Below are 22047 nucleotides of genomic sequence, written 5' to 3'. Positions count from 1 at the left end.
TTTGTCTAACTTCTGTTGCTTTTCTTTGTCATGTTATTACCGGCGATGGTATTAAGGTTGATGGCCAAAAGATTAAAGCTGTGATGACTTGGCCGAGGCCCTTGAATCCGACAGAAGTTTGTAGCTTTTTAGGCTTGGCAGGGTATTACCGAAGGTTTGTATAGGGATTTTCCTCTATCTATGCACTATTGACAAAACCGACACGTAAGGGAGCTACGTTTCAGTGGACTGAGGCACGTTAACAAAGTTTTCAGGAGCTAAAGAAAAGGCTTACGACGACACCTGTCTTGATTCTTCCGGATAGCACCGAGGGTTATGTTGTATATTGTGATGCCTCGAGAATTGGCCTAGGTTGTGTTCTTATGTAGCATTGTAAGGTTATTGTGTATGCCAATAGACAGTTGTGGAAACATGAATAGAACTACCCTACGCACGATCTTGAGTTAGCCGCAGTTGTCTTTGCCCTAAAGATTTGGCGGCATTATCTATATGGGGTTCATATTGATGTTTTCACCGACCACCAGAGCCTTCAGTATTTATTTAAACAGAGGGAGTTGAACCTACGACAAATAAGATGTCTAGAATTACAAAAGGACTATGATGTTGATATTTTATATCATCCCGACAAAGCTAATATTGTTGCTGATGCCCTTAGCCGGAAGCCCATGGGCAGTCTAAGCCATGTTGAAGTTGATAAGGTCAAGATGACCAAATATCTATGCTAGCTAGCTAGTTTGCAGGTGTGTTTGGTAGATGCAGAGGGTGGACACATTTTTGTTCAGAATACGGCAAAATCTTCTTTTGTTACTGAAGTGAGAGAACGACAACACGAGGATCCTGAGCTTATAAAACTGAGGGAAAGTATTCCACAACAATGACAACCTTTATTTGAGCTAACTGGAGATGGAGTCCTTAGATACCAGAGCTGCTTATGTATACCGACAGTCGGAGAGTTGTGCGCCAAGATTCTTTCGGAGGCCCGTTATTCTAGATATACAGTTCACCCCGAAGTGACAAAGATGTATCGGGACCTTCGACAGATCTATTGGTGGAATGGAATGAAAAAAGATATCGCGAAGATGGTAGCCCAATGTCGCAACTACCAGCAAGTTAAAGCCGAACATTTGAGGCCTGGAGGCCTAACTTAGTATATTGAACTTCCATTATGGAAATGGGACATGATAAATATGGACTTCATCACTGGGTTGCCTCGCACTCCGCGGAGGTATGATGCTACTTGGGTAATTATTGATAGGCTTACAAAATCTGTTCATTTCCTGCCAGTCAGGATGACATATTCAACCGAATTATGCCACACTTTACATTAGAGAGATTGTTCGCCTTCACGGAGTGCCATTATCTATTATCTCTAATCGAGGGGCTCAATTTACAGCACATTTTTGGAAATATTTTCAGAAGTGTCTAGGCACAAAGGTATATCTTAGCACCGCTTTTTATCCGCAAACTGATGGACAAGCATAGCGTAATATTCAGATAGTTAAGGATATGTTACGTGCCTGTGTGCTAGATTTTAAAGGAAGTTGGGATGATCATCTACCTCTTATTGAGTTTGCTCATAGTAACAGCTTCCAAGCTAGTATTCAGATGGCTCCTTACAAAGCACTATATGGGCGAAAGTGTAGGTCGCCGATCGGTTGGTTCGAGGTCGGGGAAGAAGAGTTGCTAGGTCTTAATTTAGTCTAGCAAGAAATAGAAAAGTTAAACCTTATTAGAGACCGGCTGCGTACAGTACAAAGTCAGCAGAAGTCTTATGCAGATGTTCGACGATGAAACTTAGAGTTTGATGTAGAAGATTGGGTTTTCCTGAAAGTATTGCCTATGAAGGGTGTCATGCGATTTGTAAAGAAGGGCAAGCTCAGCCCCAGGTATGTTGGACCATATAAGATTATTCGGAGGATTGGTAGGGTGGAGTACGAGCTTGATTTGCCTTCAGAATTGGAAGCAGTCCATCCTGTGTTTCATGTATCTATGTTGCGGAAGTGCATTGGAGATCCTTCACGTATTAAGTCCATTGAGGAAATTCACATTACTGAAGACTTATCATATGCAGAGGTACCAGTAGCTATTTTAGATCGACAAGTAAGAAAGTTTCGAACTAAAGAAGTGGCTTCCGTGAAAGTGTTATGGTGAAATAACAACATCGAGGCAATGGCCTGGGAAGCTGAGGAGGAAATAAGGAAGAAGTACCCCCACCTATTTACGACTTAAGGTCAGTCGCATTTAAATAATTGGCAATTATTTCTTTACAGCAACTTAATTGGATTTTAAATGACTTGAAAGTGCAATTAAATTTCTTATTGCGAGATAGCTATACGAAGCCTAGTGGTTGGAATCTTCAGAATTTGATTTATGCTTTGCAAATGTAACAAATATAGCCTCGCAAATAACGTATTAGTGGGAAAAGGGAGACTGTGAGACCCCAGTGTTTTTTTCTCTCTTCTCTTACATAATATACGTAACGTGGCGTGGTTATATTGGGTATATATGATTGGGTATAGCATCTTGGGAGAATAATACTGAAAATGTGTGGTAATATCAAGGAACTAAACATAAGCTTTAGGTCAAAGGAATCCCTTAAACAAAGGTTCGTGGTTAAAGAAATGGCTCGGGTAGCACCCCGCGCGTTCGGAAGGTTTAAGTTAACTTGCACCTGTGGATAAGACTAAGTGTGTCTAATATGCAATGAATAATGTGTTATGAGGTATTATAATATCACATTGGTCACATGTTAAGTTTTAGAGTCAAGCAAGTTGCGAAATAAAGGTCAGCAAAAGTTATCGTAAATTTCTCTAATAATTTTCTAAATTTTGGGTCAAATGTATCAGACCATTTCTCCCAATATATAAAGGGTTATGGGACCCAAAACCTAGAGAATCGAAGATCTACAAGTCTAGTTTGCAACCAAAAAAACCTCACATCAAACTGACATTGGAGTAAAACATTATGACTGTTTTACCTCGGACTGTTCGGGCTGAAACCGGGCCGCGAACCGGGTCGGGTCAAATAAGTGGTATAAGTCGGCAAATTCGACTTTTAAGACCTCAAAACATTTCATTTTAGTCCCAAAACACTGATCAAGATGGAGAGAAGGTTCCATGGTGTTCTTGAGTGATTAAGGTATGTTTTTAATGATTTCTATTGTTAAAGTTTGCCTCCGTGCCTAGAAACGCAATCTCTACGCTTTGCAATCGTTCCCCCCTTCTATTAGCTGTGTTTGGAGCTATTTTTGGAAGATAGGAAATTGTTGTTCTTGCTGGTTCTTCAGGATTTATACTTGGTTTGCCAAGGTAATCATCTTGGGACTCTTTTATGATCGTTTTTACAAAGTTCTACGGGCGTTTCGTCAAGTTAGGGTCATATGGAAAATCTGCCGATTTAAACTCATTTATGAACTGTTTATAGGTGCATATAAGCTGCATATATATAGTGGTTTCGAAACTTAGGACGTAAGGAACAACTTTCGTGAAGGAACTACAGGCATTCAGACGTTCGTTGGAAAGGTATGTTAAGACTAAGCTTCGTCCTTCCTTTTAGCACGAATTATGGAAAATTCCTAAGACGTCAAATGTGATATTTTACTATTATATTGCTAGAAAGACCTTCTGTGAAAGGCATTGGGATTGTATCTGAAGTATTTTTATGATGCTATTAGGTTGATATTCCACTCATTCGGTTAAATAGGGTATTCGACATCTATATATGTCATTTTGTCGACTTTCTTAACTATATGTCTATATATATATGAATTCTTATTCATCTTTGGGTTGTGTGACTAAAAAATAAAGGCATTTAGTATTTGCGATCAGTCCTTCTTCCTTGTTAAAGTGTATTTTTAAATATCTAAAGTGACACGTCGATTTCCAAAAATCTCAAATATAATTTTCATATTTAAACTAGTAAAACACTTGATTTTTGAAATACTTTCTTTTACTAAATATCAAGAAATGAGGCATAAGGACTAACTGAAGCACCTTAAGCTTTTTATGAAAATCTTCAGAATTAAGTTATCTTTCTAAAAGTCGAGTTAAGTTTTCAATCTTATTAAAAAAAATATATAAGGTTCCACGAGACAATTGTATGCGATACGAAGGTGATTATGAGATTATGAGAATAAGAGTACCGATGAGCCAAGATTGGCTAAGTTCTTGTTATGGCCTATTATGTGCATTCAAAGTTCATATCATACAAGGCATATTATACATGGACTTAGAGATATAATCGGAGGTAAGGGGCCTATTTACCCTAAAAACTATATATATTGTACAGATAGCCACAGGTTGGCAATACGATATAGGCTAGCTACCGGGAGAGACCGCCATTTCTAGCATTTGGTTGGGTATGTCATGCATTTGCATCAATATATATGTATTCACGACATATGATTACACGAGCATACCGTGCATATTTGATTACTATGAGGTCGGATGTCGGCCATGGAGGCTATCAGAGTTTCAGTGTCAGGTGGTATCTCTATTACTTTTTTTTACATGATCTATGTATGATTTTACTTTATTCCTTACATACTCGTACATTTTTATTCATACTGATGTCTCGTTGAATGGGGACACTGCAGTTTTGTTTCGTGAGTGCAAGTCCAGGTTGGTTCTCTGATCGACCCCTCCGCTAGGATTTTGGGGTTCAACTATGAGTTGGTAAGCTCCACCTCTTCATGGAGCTTTCATAGGATGGTTACTTTTATTGTACAATATGGGTATAGTCGGGGCCTTGTCTCGATAGTGCTTATGACACTCTTAGAGGCTATTGTGGACACAGTATTCTGGGTTTCTTTTTGTAGCTTTCAGTCTCTAGCCCATAGGCTTGGCATGTATATATATATGTGTGTAGGCATGTATATCTCCAATTGCGGCCTCGTCGGCCAGCTAGTACTTTAATTTTCTGGCTCGTCTACCTTTGTTTATATGGTTTATTGTTATTCAAGTCATAACCTTAATGGTCTAGGCTTAGTATTTCAGATGTTGTGCTGCCCGATCTGTTGGGTCCCCAGTTTAGTTAGCTAGTTTGTTTAGTGGCTAACTCGATCGAATACAGTATCAAGTGTCAGTCGTGCCTCCCCTAGTTTGGGGCGTGACACTAGTATTCATATATAGCTGTACTATTTTAGAGTGCACCATCTTGGTGTCTTACGAGGAGATCTGTTAGTACATTTGAAATATCCTTCAGAAATGTAAACTAGCACAAATAATCCATTCACCATTTTGGGTTACTCTAACCCCAGCCGGATCCTGATATCCCATCTTTCTCTTAACTATATCTATTGGCTCCCATGCAGCATAACTTAGACGGGTGTGGCCAATTGTACATACCTCTGTTACAATTGAAGGTAACTCAAAATGCTTATATTTCTCTGCTTGAATCGTAAATACTAACAATATTCATTAACTGGGCGCCTCGTACCCTTTTTCATCTTACTTCTTTTACTTGTTGAAACTTGTATCTATCTTCTGAATCTTTAATTGCCTTCCACCATAAGGGTAGATAGATATTCTTGCCTTAAGGTTCCTTATCAAGAGGCTTACACATCTTAGTATACACATGATCTGCTAAATACCTCATATTTATCCATCATAAGCATAATTCAAAAAATTGAGTTCATCTGACTCAACTCTTCTACAACTATATCTCTTACCAACCGTTTTCCTTAATATAGGTATGGTCGTTTTATGAATAAGATAGAGTTTAGGAAAATGAGTTCTTACAACTTAGCTCTACCATACGATCTAGAGTAAGAAGAAAGAGTGACAGTCCTAAATTCCCTATAGACTCCTGCTTATAAGTGTGGTGCACGACACACCCATAAACAAGACTCTACTAGACACGGCTTGTAGACTCCCTAGGACAGAACTACTCTGATATCACTTTTGTCACGACCCAAATCGAAGGGCCGCGACGGGCACCTGGTACATTACTCAACCGAGTATCTACGTAACGTATCTTTTGTATCATGCTATCATAGGTAAGTGAGCTAGAGAGGCTATCATGAGATAAGTAGAACAAAACATAGAAAAATACTTGACATTGCACGATCAAATATGTAATCCAAACTTATACATATGACGCACGTGCATATAAGGCCGGCATGATCCTTTATATACTCAAAACATAGGCCGACAAGGTCATACTAGAATCCATATACATGACATCTGTCTACAAGCCTCTAAGAATACATAATATCGTAAAGGTCGAGACAGAGCTCCGCCATACCAATCAATGCATGTACTAATCATATTGACTATAAACAACTCTAGAGCACCAACATCTTCCGCCGAGCTGATAGCCTACTTGGAGGACTCTCGACATGTCTAGCGGGACCTATACGCATGAAACGCAGCGTCCCAATAATGTACCAAGTATGTAAGGAATGAAAATTAGTAATAAATAGACATGAGAGAAACGTGGAGTAAAAAACTTGACATGTAAGTGTGATCAACTTTATGAATCTTTATATATTTAAAATGTCATGCATATGCGTATAAAATTCATACCATGCATGGGTATATGCGTTCATAACATCATCAAGCCTATGAGGGCATCCCATCATATCATCTCGGTCACTGTGGGCACATCATTAATGTATACCAGCTGATCAGGCGGTGGTACGTATATAATGTCGTAACCGTTTCCTATATCCTATATACATATAATATACATATATACGCGTATATATTGCCAGCTGGTCATGGGTCAATGTATATAAATGCAATGCATGAGAAGTACGTTAATAAAATCTTTTGGAATGTCATAAGACCATTATTCCTTTGAGTAATATCATGAAATAAACTTTTTTAAACTTACGTATTCTTCAGAGGCCCATGAACAGATGATATAATGATATGGAATATGGGGAATCAAGAACATAAGCATCTCTAGTATTTCTACGAATAGAGTCATTTATGGAAATTGTTCATTTGCTCATTTTGTTTATGCCGTATAGATCATGCCAAAAGAAAGATGGGACAGCCTTAACATACCTGGTCGAGTCTCTTGACAATCCTTCCAACATATGTCAATTCTGACAACACGTAACGGCGGATCGAAGTAGGAGAAAATCTATATGATATTGTGAGAAAGATTGTATGGTGCTCTCTTAGAATTGCATATCCCATTGCTATTACACAGTGTAACTTTGTATGAAAATTGGCCCAAACTCCGTCACTTTGCTAAAAGTTAATTAACACTTCTTGTGAATTAGAAGTCTTGGAGATCCTTGGAATCTCATGTTAATTTAAAAATAGAGATATGATTCTTATGTCTTTAAGACATATAATGTTTCTCTTTTTCCAAAGTGATATATGACTCACTTTATAAGATTTGTCGAATTCCCATAATCTAGTCTTGCCACATATTTGAATTACTTAAGAGTCATACAAGGGACTGAGGGGGGCTGCCATGTAAGTGGTCAACTTATCCAACAGTCATCCACTTAATTCCTTAATCACTTCATTAATCCCCCACTAGTCCAATAATTAATCAATTACTCACATAATTAAGAATTATCTCAAATTACATAAAATGATACTCACTTTTAATACACTTTATACACCTTACTATTATGGCCATGGGGTACCTTTTATGATACTAGTCCACAAATACTGGGTATTTTAGCTCGGGTCGTATTTTATCCCAAAATGCTATACTTCAACGAGATTCTTTTTATTCGATTGGCTTACGTTCTCACCTTCACGAATTTACTCATTACTTATTTGAAATATCATAAAATGCTTGTAATCTTAAAATAATCTCATTCCCGAACTTACGTCGATTAACTTACGATGAAACTTTAACGTGCGAAAAATGCGAGATGTAATATCTCATTTCCGAGCTTTCACCAATTTGCTTATGACATACTTTTACGTACAAAAATATGGGGTGTAACACATAACATCACTCTTTCTTGGTCATTATAATCATTTTTCTCCTTCTCTATTTATTCCATGCCCTTTCATTCTTGTTTTTGTTTCTTTGAATCCCTTCAATTCTTCACTTTATTCACTTTCTTTTTGGCATTTTTCATTTTGATCTTTCTTTCTTTTCTTTTCTTTGCCTTCCCCTTTCCTCATTTCTTTCCCTTATTTATACCTTTATATCTCTTTCAAACCCATCATCTCTCCCCTAAACTTATGTTTTTGCCAATTGTTTCTCAAGAATGCTGAGGCTTCCCTAGACGGGTCATATTCACTGGTGTCTGTAGATTCTGGGATTCTGTTGGTCGTTGCCTTTTTGTTTATTGCTCTCTGAATGTCTAGTGGTAAGTTACTCTTTCCTCGGCCTTGGCCTCGGGAGGGTTCACTCCTCCCTTTAGAAGTGCACCTCGATCACGTAATCTAACTATTATCTGCAATTCATAGCAATAGGAATCAGTTAGATTTGAAGTTCACAATATACACAGATGTATGCATGACAATTGTAGGAATACATACTCAGAGGAGACAGTGTGGACCCCACAAAAGTGAGTGCGGCCATAGGCTGCCAAGTGCGGACCTCACAATTTTACAGTGCGGCCGCACAATCAAAAGTCCGGACCGCACAATTTTGAGTGCGGCTGCACAACCCCAGGTTTAGACTACTAGGTTCTCTGATCTTTAACACTGCGGTCGAACACACTTTTGTGTGGTATGTGTACCATACAATTTTCTGTGGACCGCAAAATTTTTAGTGTGGTCCGCACTTTTCATTCATTCTTTTGCCCTAACTTTAAGACCTGCAGACCGCACAAAAGTGTGTGGCCGCACATTTTGAATTTTACGCGGCAGTACTTTTGGGTCATGCAATTTTTCACAAATTAAACATGGTGTGCATAAAGTGACAAGATTAGTGGTCTATCCAGTCCCTGATGAACAGATACGAAGCTACCCACATGATTTTGAAGCACATATTAAGCACATTGGATATTTTTAAGCCTAAAAATAACTGAACTAATCAAAGAAAACAAAAACAAAAATTAAGAAGAATGAACAAAAATCTAACATGGATTCAATATACAAGTAGTGAAAGATGCAGGTGAGAATCTAACTTGATGAATTTAGTGCGATTTGTGAACTATTTTTGGGATGCATAGTGTTTTCTAGGGCTTGGGAGTTCAAAGAGCATAAAATTTGAATAGTGATGAAGAGCTTTATTTATACTTTGACTAAGTCAGGTCCAGAATTTACCTGAGTGCGGCTGCACAATTTTGAATGTGAACCATAGTCTTTACCTGTACCATTTGAGCTCTGCGGTCCGCACGAAAATGAGTCTGACTGCATATCCTTGTACGACCCGCATACTTTTGTGTGTTGCCCCATTTTGGCCACTTTTCTGCAAATTCCAACTTCAGATAGTTGGTGATTTTAGATCTCCAGTTGTGCGGTTGCACAAAAAATTGTGTGGCTGTAGACCCTTCTCTGCGGTTGCAATACTTTTGTGCAGTCCGCATAATTTTAACACTTGGCCAAATTTTTCCAGGTATAGCCCTTGCAATGCACACCCATTCCTGCATACACTTCAAAACTAGTTAGCAAAAAAGAAAGACTATCTAATGAAGGAGAAAAAGAAAAAGCCACATGGGTTGCCTCCTAAGGAGCTCCTGATTTAACATTGCGACATGACGCAGATTACCAATCATTTGATATGAAGAACCGCCACAATGTGGCCATCATCAACCTTGCCAAGATAATATTTTACCCGGTGCCTATTAACTCTAAACACCTCATCGTTATTATTTTTCAAATCTAGAGCCCCAAAGGAGGTTACATTCACCACTTCAAATGGGCCACTCCATTTTGACTTCAACCTGTTTGGAAACATCTATAACTGGGACTGAACAATAGAACAAGATCACCCTCTTTAAACTCCTTGTTGTGGATGTACTTGTCATTGATGTACTTCATCTTCTCCTTGTAAAGGGACGAGCTTGTGTAGGTATGATACCGAAATTCATCTAGCTCATTCAATTGTGCCACTCTTAGGTTTGCAGCGACATCCCACTCAAGGTTCAACTTCTTCAACCACATGGTCTTGTGCACAAGTTCCGCCGGAAGATGACACGCCTTCCCAAACACTAACCAGTATGGACACATCCCGATCAGTGTTTTGTAGGCCGTTCTATAAGCCCAAAGAGGATCATCAATTTTTCTTGACCAATATGTCCAATTGGCATTCATTGTCTTCGACAAAATACTCTTGATCTCCTAGTTAGAGACTTCAACTTGTCCTCTTGCTTGAGGATGGTAGGGGGATTTATACTTGTGAGTGACACTATACTTTGTTAATAAGGTATCAAAAGCCTTATTTCAAAGATGCGAACTTCTATCACTAATAATGGCCCTTGGGGTACAAAACCTTGTGAGGAAGTTCTTTTTCAAGAATACCACCTCACTCCTTTCTTCATTGTTGGGAAAAGCAACAACCTCGACCTATTTAGATACATAATCCACCGCGACTAGAATGTAGGTGTCCCCACAAGATCTAACAAACAAACCCATGAAATCAATACCCCACATATCAAAAATATCTATCCCCAAAATGGCGGTGAGAGGCATTTCATTCTTCTTTGAGATTCCACCGGCTCTTTGGCATTCATCACAACGCTTGACAAGCTCACTAGCATCCTTGTAGAGAGTAGGTCAATAGAATCCACAACTCAACACTTTAGCCGTTGTTTTTTCTCTGCCATGGTGACCACCATACAGTGAAGAGGGGCAAGCCTCAAGAATTCCCATTTGTTCCTCCTCCAGCACACATGTTCGAGTCACACCATCGGTACAAATCCAGAAGAGGTATGGCTCATCCCAATAATAGTCAAGGCAATCCCATTTGAGCTTATTCCTTTGGTTGAATAGAGCTCAGTCGATACAATGCCGCCCACAAGATAATTTGCTAAATTGGCGAACCATGGCATCTCGGTCATTGAAATTGCTAGGAGTTGCTCGTCGGGGAATGAATCATTGATCTCAAGGCTATCATGTTAACCCCCTCCTTCACCAAATGAGACAAGTTGTCCGCCACTTGGTTTTCACTACCCTTGCAGTCTTGAATCTCTAGATCAAACTCTTGCAATAGAAACACCCTCCGCATCAACCTTGCCTTATAATCTTTCTTGCTCATCAAGTACTGATGCGCTCCATGGTGGGTGTGAAAAATCACCTTTGTACCCATTAAATACGGGTGAAACGTCTCCATAGCAAAAACAATAGCATGTAGCTCTTTCTCTGTCATTGTGTAGTGAACTTGGGCATCATTCATGGTCTTGCTAGCATAGTAGACTGGATGGAAGATTTTGTTGACACGTTGCTCCAAAAATGATCCAACCGCCACATCATTAGCGTCACACATGATCTCAAAAGGTAAGCTTTAATCCGGTGCGGTGATAATAGGAGTAGTAGTCAACTTGAACTTGAGCAATTCAAACTCTTTCAGTCAATCTTCGCTGAAATGGAACTTTGCATCCTTCTCCAAATGTTTACACAAAAGGTGTAACTCTTTGGAAAAGTCCTTGATGAATCGGCGATAGAACCTCGCATGACCCAAGAAGCTCTTCACTCCCTTCACGGATGTAGTGGAGGGAGTTTGGAGATCATCTCAATTTTGTCCTAGTCGACCTCTATACCATGCTTTAAAATTTTGTGGCCGAAAACAATGCCTTCCTCGACCATGAAGTGACATTTATCCCAATTCAACACCAAATTTGTCTCCTCACATCTAGCCAAGACCCTATCCAAATTGTTGAAGAAATCATCAAAATAATTCCCAGCCACGGAGAAATCATCCATGAAGACCTCAGGAATATCCTTCACCATGTCGGTGAAAATAGCCATCATACACCATTGAAAAGTCACTGGTGCATTACACAAACCAAATGGCATCCATGAGAATGTGAAAGTACCATAGGGACAAGTGAAGTGGTCATCTCTTGGTCCTCAGGAGCGAAGAGAATTTGATTGTATTTGGAGTATCCATCAAGGAAGCAATAAAAAAGCACATCTGGCCAACCTATCAAGCATTTGATCAAGAAATGGAGGCGGGAAATGATCTTTCCGAGTGACTTTGTTAAGCTTCATATAGTCCATGAACACTCTCCACCCAATGACAGTTCTTGTGGGGATCAATTCATTCTTACCATTTGTTATCACAATCATGCCCCCTTACTTTGGGATGCATTGTACCAGAGAGGTCCACGAGCTATCATAAATGGGGTAAAAAACTCCGGCATCGAACCACTTGATTATCCCCTTCTTGAGCACCTCTTGCGTTGCTTCATTTAGCCTCCTTTGATGTTCAGTGGAGGGTTTGACACCCTCTTCCAAAATAATCTTGTGCATGCAAAAGGCATGGCTTATGCCCCGTATATCCGCCAATGTCCATCCGATTACTCTTTTCCTCCTTTGTAGCACCTCCAATGTAGACTCTACCTGCATGTTAGTCAAACAAGAAGAAAGAATAACCGATAAAAGATAAGAAGGGCCAAGGAATTCATATCTGATATGTGGAGGCAATGGCTTTAACTCCAAAGTGGGAGGCTCCTCTATGAGGGCTTTCTTGGATGAGTCTTCCAATTTTCAAGAAATAAGAATAGCTTGCGAGGTTCATAAGTGTATGACCCCATCCCTTGCAATGCATTCACACACTCCACATAGCCTTCTTTCTCCACATCATCGTCAAGGTTGAGCAAAATGGCTTCCAAATTATCCTCAATATTCATTGTGGAACTAGCATTATCAATAATCACATCTGTGACCAAATCCACGAATGAACAAATTTCATTACTATTCGGTTGCCTCACAGATTTGCAGACATGGAAGACCACATTTTCGTCACCACTTGGAAAGTGAGCTCACTAGCTTCCACATCAATAAGATATTTACCCATAGCAAGGAAAGGTCTACCCAAAATAATAGGCACCTCATAGTCCACTTTACAATCAAGAATCACAAATTCCGCTGGGAGAATGAACTTGTCAACACGAACCAACACATCATCAATAATACCCAAATGACTCTTCATTGTTTGATCCGCTATTTTTAACCTCATGGATGTGGGTCTTGGTTGCCTAATCCCTAAAGTTTTGAACACCGAGTAGGGCATCAAGTTGAATGTCGCCCCTAGATCACATAGAGCTTTGGTAAAATCAGTGCTCCCAATAGTACATGCGATTGTGAAAGCACCCAGATCTTCCAATTTTAGAGCCATTGAGTGCACAATAGCACTCACTTGATGTTTCATCTTGATAGTCTTACAACTTATTGATCTTTTCTTTGTCACCAAATCCTTCATGAACTTTGTGTATCCCGACATTTGTTCCAATGCCTCAACCAATGGCACATTAATAGACAAACTCTTCATCATATCAATAAACGTTTTGGATTGGTTCTACCTATATTTCTTTGCAAGACTTTGAGGGTATGGAGGAGGAGGCCTTGGCATTGGTGCCTTAGCCTTTCGCACTACCGGTTCCGGCATGTCAATCACGTGATCCTTAGATGGTTTAACTTCTTCTTGCGTCTCCTACATATTTTCATCAATATCAATTCTCACTTCTTCATTAGCTTGAACCAAATTGCTTGGAATTTCATCTTCTTGAACCACAACATCATCATCCACAATTCTTATTTGATTTGAGGTGGTTGCATATCCACCTTTTCCACTTCTTGTAGTCATGGTCATAGCATGTCCCGTATTATTCCCACCCTTTGTGTTCACCACCGTATAACTTGGTAGTGCTTCCTTAGGACGAGTGTCTAAAGCTTGCGAGATTTGGCCTAATTGAACTTCCAAGTCAGCATTCTTCTCCATTATCCGTTAAAACATATTATCAGTTCTACCCATCTCATTGTTATAAGAGCTAGGACCTTCAGAAGGATGGGGAGGTGTATTGCTCGATTGTTGAAACATCGAGGGCCTTTGAAAATTCGACCCACAGTTGTTGTTGTTGTTCCACCCTCCTTGGTTGTTTCCTCCCCAATTGCTTTGATTGTTTCCACCCCAATTACCTTGAACATTGCCTCCCCAATTGCCTCTTTTACCTTGACTATTCCAATTGCCTTGATTATTGTTATCACCACTCCAATTGCCTTGTGGCCTTGATTGTTCCAATTTCCTTGATTTCCTTGTGACCGCCATTGTTGTTGATTTTGCCCTTGAGCATTGTTTCTTTGGCCATTATAGTTGTTGACATATTGCACTTCTCCTTCTCACTCATTGAACGAATCACCTTGGTCATAGACACTATCATCTTGCATGAATTGTTCCAGATAGCTTTGCTTTTGTTGACCTTTTAGCCATCTCTTGTTCATCATAATATTCATACCTTTTAGCGTATTCACTTGTTTCGTCCCTTGAACTTGTTGAAGCTGAGCTTTGTCCAATTGATTCATTGTGGTTGTCAACTCGGTAATAGCTTGCCCATGCTCATGTAGTTCCTTGTGTAGGTGAATAACATTTGGGTCACCTTGAGGGACATTGGCTCTACTTTTTCATGCCGATGAGGTATCTGCCATATCATCCATAATTTCACAAGCTTCGGTATAAGGCGTGTTCATGAAGTTCCCACCAGTGAGTTGATTTATGTCATGACCCAAACCGATAGGCCGCGAGAGGGTGCCTGAGTCCTACCTGTCAAACACCCTTAAGCATGCGTCTAAGATATGAACCTGAATAACATTTACTGAATTACGAAAATAACACACATGAAAGAAACCTGCCATCAAGGCATATATATGTATACATGCAGGATACAGTGGGCGAGCCGGCAAGGCTACTATAGACAACTATACATCCAAAACTGAAAGCCGACAAGGCCACAGACAACCAACTAGACATAATGTCCACAAACGTCTAACAAAAATATAACTGTACAAAGATGGGGCTGAGCCACGTCATACTCATATACATATATATATACACAAACATATTGTACTAAAATCAAAAACAGCTCTGGATCAAATAGAGCACGCCAACTCTCGCTGATCAGAGATCCTAAGAAGAGGGATCGTCAGCTTGCCTACCTGCACCTACGGGCATGAAACACAAGCCCCGTGAAATAGGGTGTTAGTACAAAAAATATACTGTGTATGTAAGGCATGAAAATTAGTGCGTACAAGATATAGATGAAACATGGAATACAAAAACACATATTTTAAATCTGAATAACTTTATAAATTCAGAAACGTTTATAATGTCATGCACGTGCATATAAATGTCGTGCCATGCATAAGTATGGGTGTACATAATATCATCAAGCCACTGAGGGAATCCCTCATATCGTCTCGGCCACTGTGGGAAACATCATCAATATATACCAGCTGATCAGGTGGTGGTGCGTATAAAACGATGTAACCTTTTCTCATATCCCATATACATATATTTACATATGTACGCATATATAACGCTATCTTGTCATGGGTCAATGCTTCAACAGAATTTTGCTTCTGTTCTAACACTTTGTGAACCCAAAATGGATTCAATCTAAATGTTAAACTTTATTCCAACGTTGTTGAAGTTGCTTTCTATTTCTAGCTTTTGAAATGGAATTGAATAATAAAGACAGAAACGTTGAAGTTGCTTTCTGTTTCTAGCTTTTGAAATGGAATTGAATATTAAAGATAGAAATGTTGAAGTTGTTTTCTAAGACTTAATCTTTAAGTCATAACTTAAGTTATTGCTATATAGCCACCTAGCATTATGACTACTTAGTCATTTTTCTAAGTTTATGTCTCCTTTCCACATGTAGGGGGTTAATTAAATAATTATTTATTCACCTATTAGTTAACTCGGTAATATCCTGTTACCCGGTAATTAATCAATTACCTACATAATTTAAAAATTATCACAAATTGCTTAAAATTCTATTTATTTTTAAAATACTTTATATATTATACTATTGTGGTCGTATGGTACCTTGCATGGTACTAGTTCATAATTATCGAGTATTATCGCTCGACCCATACTTTTCCAAATTGGCCACTTTCAACGAAACTCGTTTTCTTTTATCCGTGTACCCTTTTATCCTTCATAACACTTATTTATTGCTTGTTATAAATAGCGTAAATACGTTAACGTCAAGATTATCTCATCCCCGATTATACGTCGGTTAACTGAAAACGAAATTCTAGCGTACGAAAACACGAGATACAATAATTTACCTCACATTGATTTGTTGTATTGATCCGCTTGTAGAAGGTTTGTTGGATCATGGCCTTGGTCATATAATTATCCGGGCACTCTTTAATCATGGTATGATATCTTTGCCAAATCTCGTGCAATGGCTCATTGGGTTCTTGCTTGAACGCAAGAATCTCATCCCGAAGTGTAGCCATATATCCCGGAGAGAAGAGGTTGGCAATGAATTTTTTTGCCAACTCATCCCATGTATGGATGGAATGATATGGCAAGCTCTCTAACCAGTCCAATGCCTTTCCCCATAGAGAAAAGGGAAATAGCCCCAACTGCAGCGTGTCCTTGGAAACATTGGTTTGCTTGCTCCCTTAACAAGTATCAAAGAACCCTTTGAGATGCTTGTAAGCATTTTGACTCAGAGCCCTAGTGAAGAATCCACGTTCCTCAAGTACTGTAAGCATCATATTGGTGCTTTGGAAGTTGCCCGCCCTAATGGGGGTTGGAATATAGCACTTGCATAACCCTCATTCGACAACACTCAATGCGTTGTCGCTCTTGGTGGAGGTGGGGGAGGGATGGGAACATTATCATGAGGTGGTCGGCCTCGCCTATTTGCTTGAAGTTCGGGAAGAACCTCATCTCCTTGATCATCATCCACTTCCTCCCCCAATGGCACATTCCCGATGGGCTCGTCATTGAGAGCCATTCTTGTACCTATAATCAATTCAAAAACAAATTTAGTGACTCGAAAGGAAAAGAAAACAAATCACACAAAAACCTAGATATATAGCTAAATCCCTTTAACTATCCAGCAATGATGCCAAAAATTGATGTCGCCCAAGCTCACACCACAAATATAAGTTGTGAGGCGATCGAAGTAATAATAAAAATCCAATGCAAGTCAGGGTCGAACCCATAAGGAGTTTGGTTTTGGATTAGGTATACACCTAGTGTGACTGTATGATGCGCCCCAAATCAGACTTCCACATTTTCAATTGTTGTTTCTACTTATACTTTTAAGCTATTGATTGTAATTGTAGAGCTAAGACACAATATTTTTGATTTTGGTTGTTTTTCAAGTTATGAAAGATCTAGGGTTTTGACTTCTGCCTAGTTGGTTACCTAACGGATTTAGAGCTTTAGGGCATGTTTGGTTGATCGGAATACAATATAGCAATCACACTCAATTACTCACACTATACCTCTCGGTAATTTGAGTGATTTTACCCCATTTGTCTTTCTCAAGTCCAAACGAGTATTTCACAATGCAAGTGATAAATGATCTAGTAGGGTCTTACTATATCTAGGTTTGACCCTTTAAGTGGGGCTAACAATTTCTTTAGTTCACCCCAATTCCTAGTTATCCAAGTTTTCCTAGACTTAGTCTCTCTTTCTCAAGTAAAGACTAAGTCAAATAGGCATGAATCAATGTTTGCAACCATTTATTCTCAAATTCAAGCAAGAACTAGGCTAAATATCATAAACTCAATCATAAATAATCCCTAAATCAATTACCCATTAATCACCCATACTAGAGGTGTGTCACAACCTTAGCTAAGGGTCTAGCTACTCATGGAAAATGAAGAAATTAAAGAAAAAACTAAGATAGAACTCATAATAGATGATTAAGGGAAGAAAATCGAATGTTTAAAAGCTAATGTAGTACAATGTTACCCAATACAGTTAATAAAAATGTCTAAGGTGCTCCCAACTTACAAAACTTGACCTGAAAATGACAAAAAGTTCTATTTATACTAAGTTGAAAATATCTTATAAAATTGTCCGGGCGGAGGTTGTAAGGCTCCACAATTCTGTGTTCGGTGCGCGTGTTGAGATTGACTGGATTATTGGGCTTTCTAGGGTCGCATAAAAATTGAATACGACCGCACTTCATTTAATTGTGTGGACCGCACATTTCTATGTCCGGCCGCACACTTGAACTTGGGCTGGAGTAGGCCTTCATTATGCGGACTGCACATTTATGAGTGCGGCTTCATTTCTTCAATCTTCCAAAAACTTGGCGCTTTGATTCTCCTCTTCTGCGGACCGCACAATTATGAGTGCGGCCGCACTTGGCATCCCGCGGCCGCACAATAATAGTGCAGTATGTACATCTTCAATCTCCCAATATGCAAGTTATCTATAGCTTGTTTTCGGCAGCTGGAAATAAATGTATAGTCCGCAATTTGTGAGGAAATTCCATCAGTGCTCCTACAGAGTGTTTGTGGTCCGCACTGTGGCCCTTTTGGCCTTATTTTGGTCCTTGTCCAATTTCTGATCCTTTTTGAGTTGATTTTCACTTCTTTGGCTTGTTTTCTAATAGTCCGACAAGAAAGCACATTTCATTAGTTTTCGGGAATATCTTTAAGCGATTTTGAGCTAAAATGCAAGTAAAAGAGAGCAAATAAGTCAAAGTCCCAACTTATCACCCAACATTCTTCAATCCAAGTGGCATCATTTTGTAACAGTATATCCCTCATGGTTTGATAAAGGCTGTATTTTTGGCATCCTACTCATCCATCCAAATTTTATGGTATCCTGCGAAGCAATCCACAAAGGATTGGAGTCCATGCTTGGCGCAGTTGTTGATCAGTATGTCTATGTTGGGAAATGGGAAATCATCCTTACGAGTTGCGTTGTTCAGATCTCGATTGTCAACACACACTCTGACTTTCCTATCCTTCTTTGGAACCGACAAAATGTTAGCTAACTAGGTCGGGTACTCGATCACTCGAAGGACCGTGGCCATGATTTATTTGGTAACCTCCTCTTTTATCTTCAGACTCATATCTGGCTTGAATTTTCTGAGCTTCTGCTTTACCGACGGACACATGGGGTTGGTAGGTAGCTTGTGAGCAACTATGGATGTGCTTAACCGAGTCATGTCATCGTAGTACCATGCGAAAATATCCTCATATTCCTTTAGAAACGTGATGTATTCTTCCTTATCCGACAGTGATAGATCAATGTTTATGTAAGTTTGTTTGACTGTTTCAGAATCTCCTAAGTTAGTTGCCTCAGTTTCCTCTAAGTTGGACTTTGGTTTTGTTCTCAAAATTCTCTACTTCTTTGACAATTTCCTCAGGTATTATGTCATCCTCCAAATCTTCTAAATCACTTTCCTGATGTTGCATTGTCTCATTACATGTCACAGTCATAGGTTCATCGAGATATATAATAACTACGCTAAAAGGATGTAGAAAGATAATAATAAATACGAAAAGCAATAAATGCATTATTAAATCTTAAAATTATCGACAAGTACGACTCGATGCCTCGAGTAATTATTTCAAAACAAAACACTAAAATGTTTTAAATGCTCAAAAACAATTTAAAAATAAGTCATGATCATTCTTCTTGGCTACCCTGGTACTCGGCGAGCCCAAGACGGTGCAGTGGTCCAGTTCTTGAGAACATCTCCTTCTCCCACTATTGAATAGTAAGGTCTTCCTCCTCCTCCTCCTTCCTCTAATATTTCATTGAGGTCCATGTCTTCCTATTTCAAAAACAGCTTCCTCATAGCGGCCAAAATATCGTCTTCCTCAGAACCAAAATCATGTATGCCTGGCTGAATGTTTCGTGCAACAGTGGTATGGGTTGTTCCAGCGGATAGTAATCGATGCGCCATAGCGGTGTCCAATCTTGGTATTCTTGCATAGTGTATTCATATCCAAGTCTAAAGTTCGTTCCATGATACTACGGTTGTATGGATTCTGTGATCCCCTGAAGCTTTCGTCCAAGACCCTTGCCTAGTTCATATCCCAACCACATAAATATGCTTTCTCTCTTATTGTTCCACTACTGATCTTTCTCAACTGCGTCTCGCTCAATGATGTGGTATGTTTCTCATCCCAATTTCCTCCCTTTTTCGATGACTGGCACAGTCTGGTTGGTGTAAATAGGGTTGCTTCTATCTCCATGAATGATCACCTTCTGATGATTCTACACGAACTTCACAACCTGGTACAGTGTAACACTCCGTAAATTTGGATTGATTGTGGATGCTTTAAATGCGTATTAATGTGATATTTTAGACATGTGAAGTCCAATCGGGATGAGTATGGGTGGAAATAATTATTTTAGAATCAAGACCGAGAGTGATGTGCTTAAAATTTGATATAATCGACTAAGTTTATGGGAGGTACATTTTATAGTCAGACAGTGCAAGGCCATTAAAACTAATGGCCATAGACAGTGCACAACACTGTCCAGGGAATTAACATCAGTGCCCATGACATTGCAAGGCACTTTAACATCAGCACTCCTGACAGTGCAAGCCACTATAACCTCAGTGCCCCAGATAGTGCAAGGCAGTGTAACTTCAATGCCATAGACAGTGCAAGGCACTGTAGTTTTGGCGCCTTGCACAGTTATTTTGGCACCTATGATGGTGCCTCGCGCCGACGTTATTTATCCAAGCTATATTTATTTCCATCCTCTATTTTGGGACGTTTTCAGTTATTTAAAAGCCCTGCCTCGTCCCCCCACACCCCAAACAGGAAAACCTACTCTAGAAAGGGGAGCTCTCAAGAACCCAACTTCCTCAAAGACCCTCCATCATCCAAGGTAAGTTCTAATGATAATTCTAAGTTAATTTCAATTCTCAAACACCTTATTAACATGGGTAAACCCTTTCAACCATTAGATATTCGTCGAGACACCATTGTTGAGAAAGGAAACCATAGAACTCGAATTCAAGAGGAGCGAACTTAGAAAAGGTAATGCTTTTACTCCCTAATCATTGTAACTATAAATTGATGAGTTTTTGGTTGGGTACAAAATGGGTTTGATAAATAGAACCACAAGAACTATGCTAGGGTTTTAGATTGTTGACTTATGATTGTCGTAAATATTTGGGTGATGAGAAATGGTGGTAGTTACATCTATTTTGGATTGTAGAATCACTAAAAGTAGTAGAATGAGAACTAAGTGAAGAAGAGAACAATTACTATGGACTATAAGGCTTTACGACCATAAGGCATTTGATAAAGTGCGTAAGTGACTAAATCATGAGCATTAATGCTAATAATGGTTCGTCTTGATATATATTGGCATAGATTATCATTGAAAAAAGGAGAGGAAACATTGTGATACGCTTAAAAGGACAAACTTAAGGTATATGAGGCTATATCTCTATATTTGGGAATGATAACAATTCTCCCTACGATACAATTCCTTTACAAAGTTACAAATTGCCTCAGAAATATAGTTAAGCATAGTTCCTTGAATAGTTGCGGAACTTCTATTCTCTAGCTTCATAACTTGTTCATGACTTTCATTCTGAATGTTCTGAGCTCAGTTCATATTCAATATAGACTTGGGTTTGATGTCCCTGAGTCTCAGTATAACTTACTCAGCATGTCGTAAACAATTAAAGTTTCAGTGTTCATAATCAATTCAAGAATACATGTTTCAGTCTAGTCCTGTTTAGTATTCTAGTATCATGTAACTCAGAATGATTCAATATTTCAGTATCATGTATTGCACTATGTGTCATGACCCAAACCTGGGGAGGCGTGGCTGGCACTCGGTGTCATACTGGCCCGAGTGAACCATTCTGTAACTCATTTATTTTCTTTATAACTATCATGGGCCAACATGGCCATAACTCATAATCTCCAACTTAAGTGGGAAAACACTGTATCCCAGAACCATTTTTCTTAAAACATGAATACATATGGGCCGTCAAGGCCTATGACATGCTGTACAAAATGAACCCTTATCTACAAAATGAACCCTTATCTACAAAGCTTCTAAGATTATTTGACATCAAATGGGACAAGGTACCAACCTACCGATAAGTCTGCAGAAACTCTGACACGATGACTCCTAGACTCGGCTGCACTCCAAATGAGATGAATTCTTACCAATCGTTCGTTGAATGCCAATCTTGTCTACTATGAGGGCTCGTCAAAC

General features: G+C 39.1%; 1 protein-coding gene across 1 annotated transcript; it reads right to left on the bottom strand.

Moving 5' to 3' along the window:
- Positions 1-9806: 9806 nt before the first annotated feature.
- Positions 9807-10181, bottom strand: LOC142176394 (uncharacterized). The gene has a single exon (XM_075243940.1). The coding sequence runs from the start codon at positions 10179-10181 to the stop codon at positions 9807-9809; it is 375 nt and encodes a 124-aa protein (XP_075100041.1).
- Positions 10182-22047: the final 11866 nt, after the last annotated feature.

The sequence above is a fragment of the Nicotiana tabacum genome, chromosome 3 (assembly GCF_000715075.1).
Source record: "Nicotiana tabacum cultivar K326 chromosome 3, ASM71507v2, whole genome shotgun sequence".
Lineage (NCBI taxonomy): Eukaryota > Viridiplantae > Streptophyta > Magnoliopsida > Solanales > Solanaceae > Nicotiana > Nicotiana tabacum.
The sequence above is the reverse complement of the archived record's forward strand: the minus strand, read 5'-3'. Positions and strand labels throughout refer to the sequence as shown.

Coding starts and splice junctions, on each gene's coding strand:
- LOC142176394 (XM_075243940.1), bottom strand. CDS start 10,181: ATGAATGCCAATTGGACATATTGGTCAAGAAAAATTGATGATCCTCTT.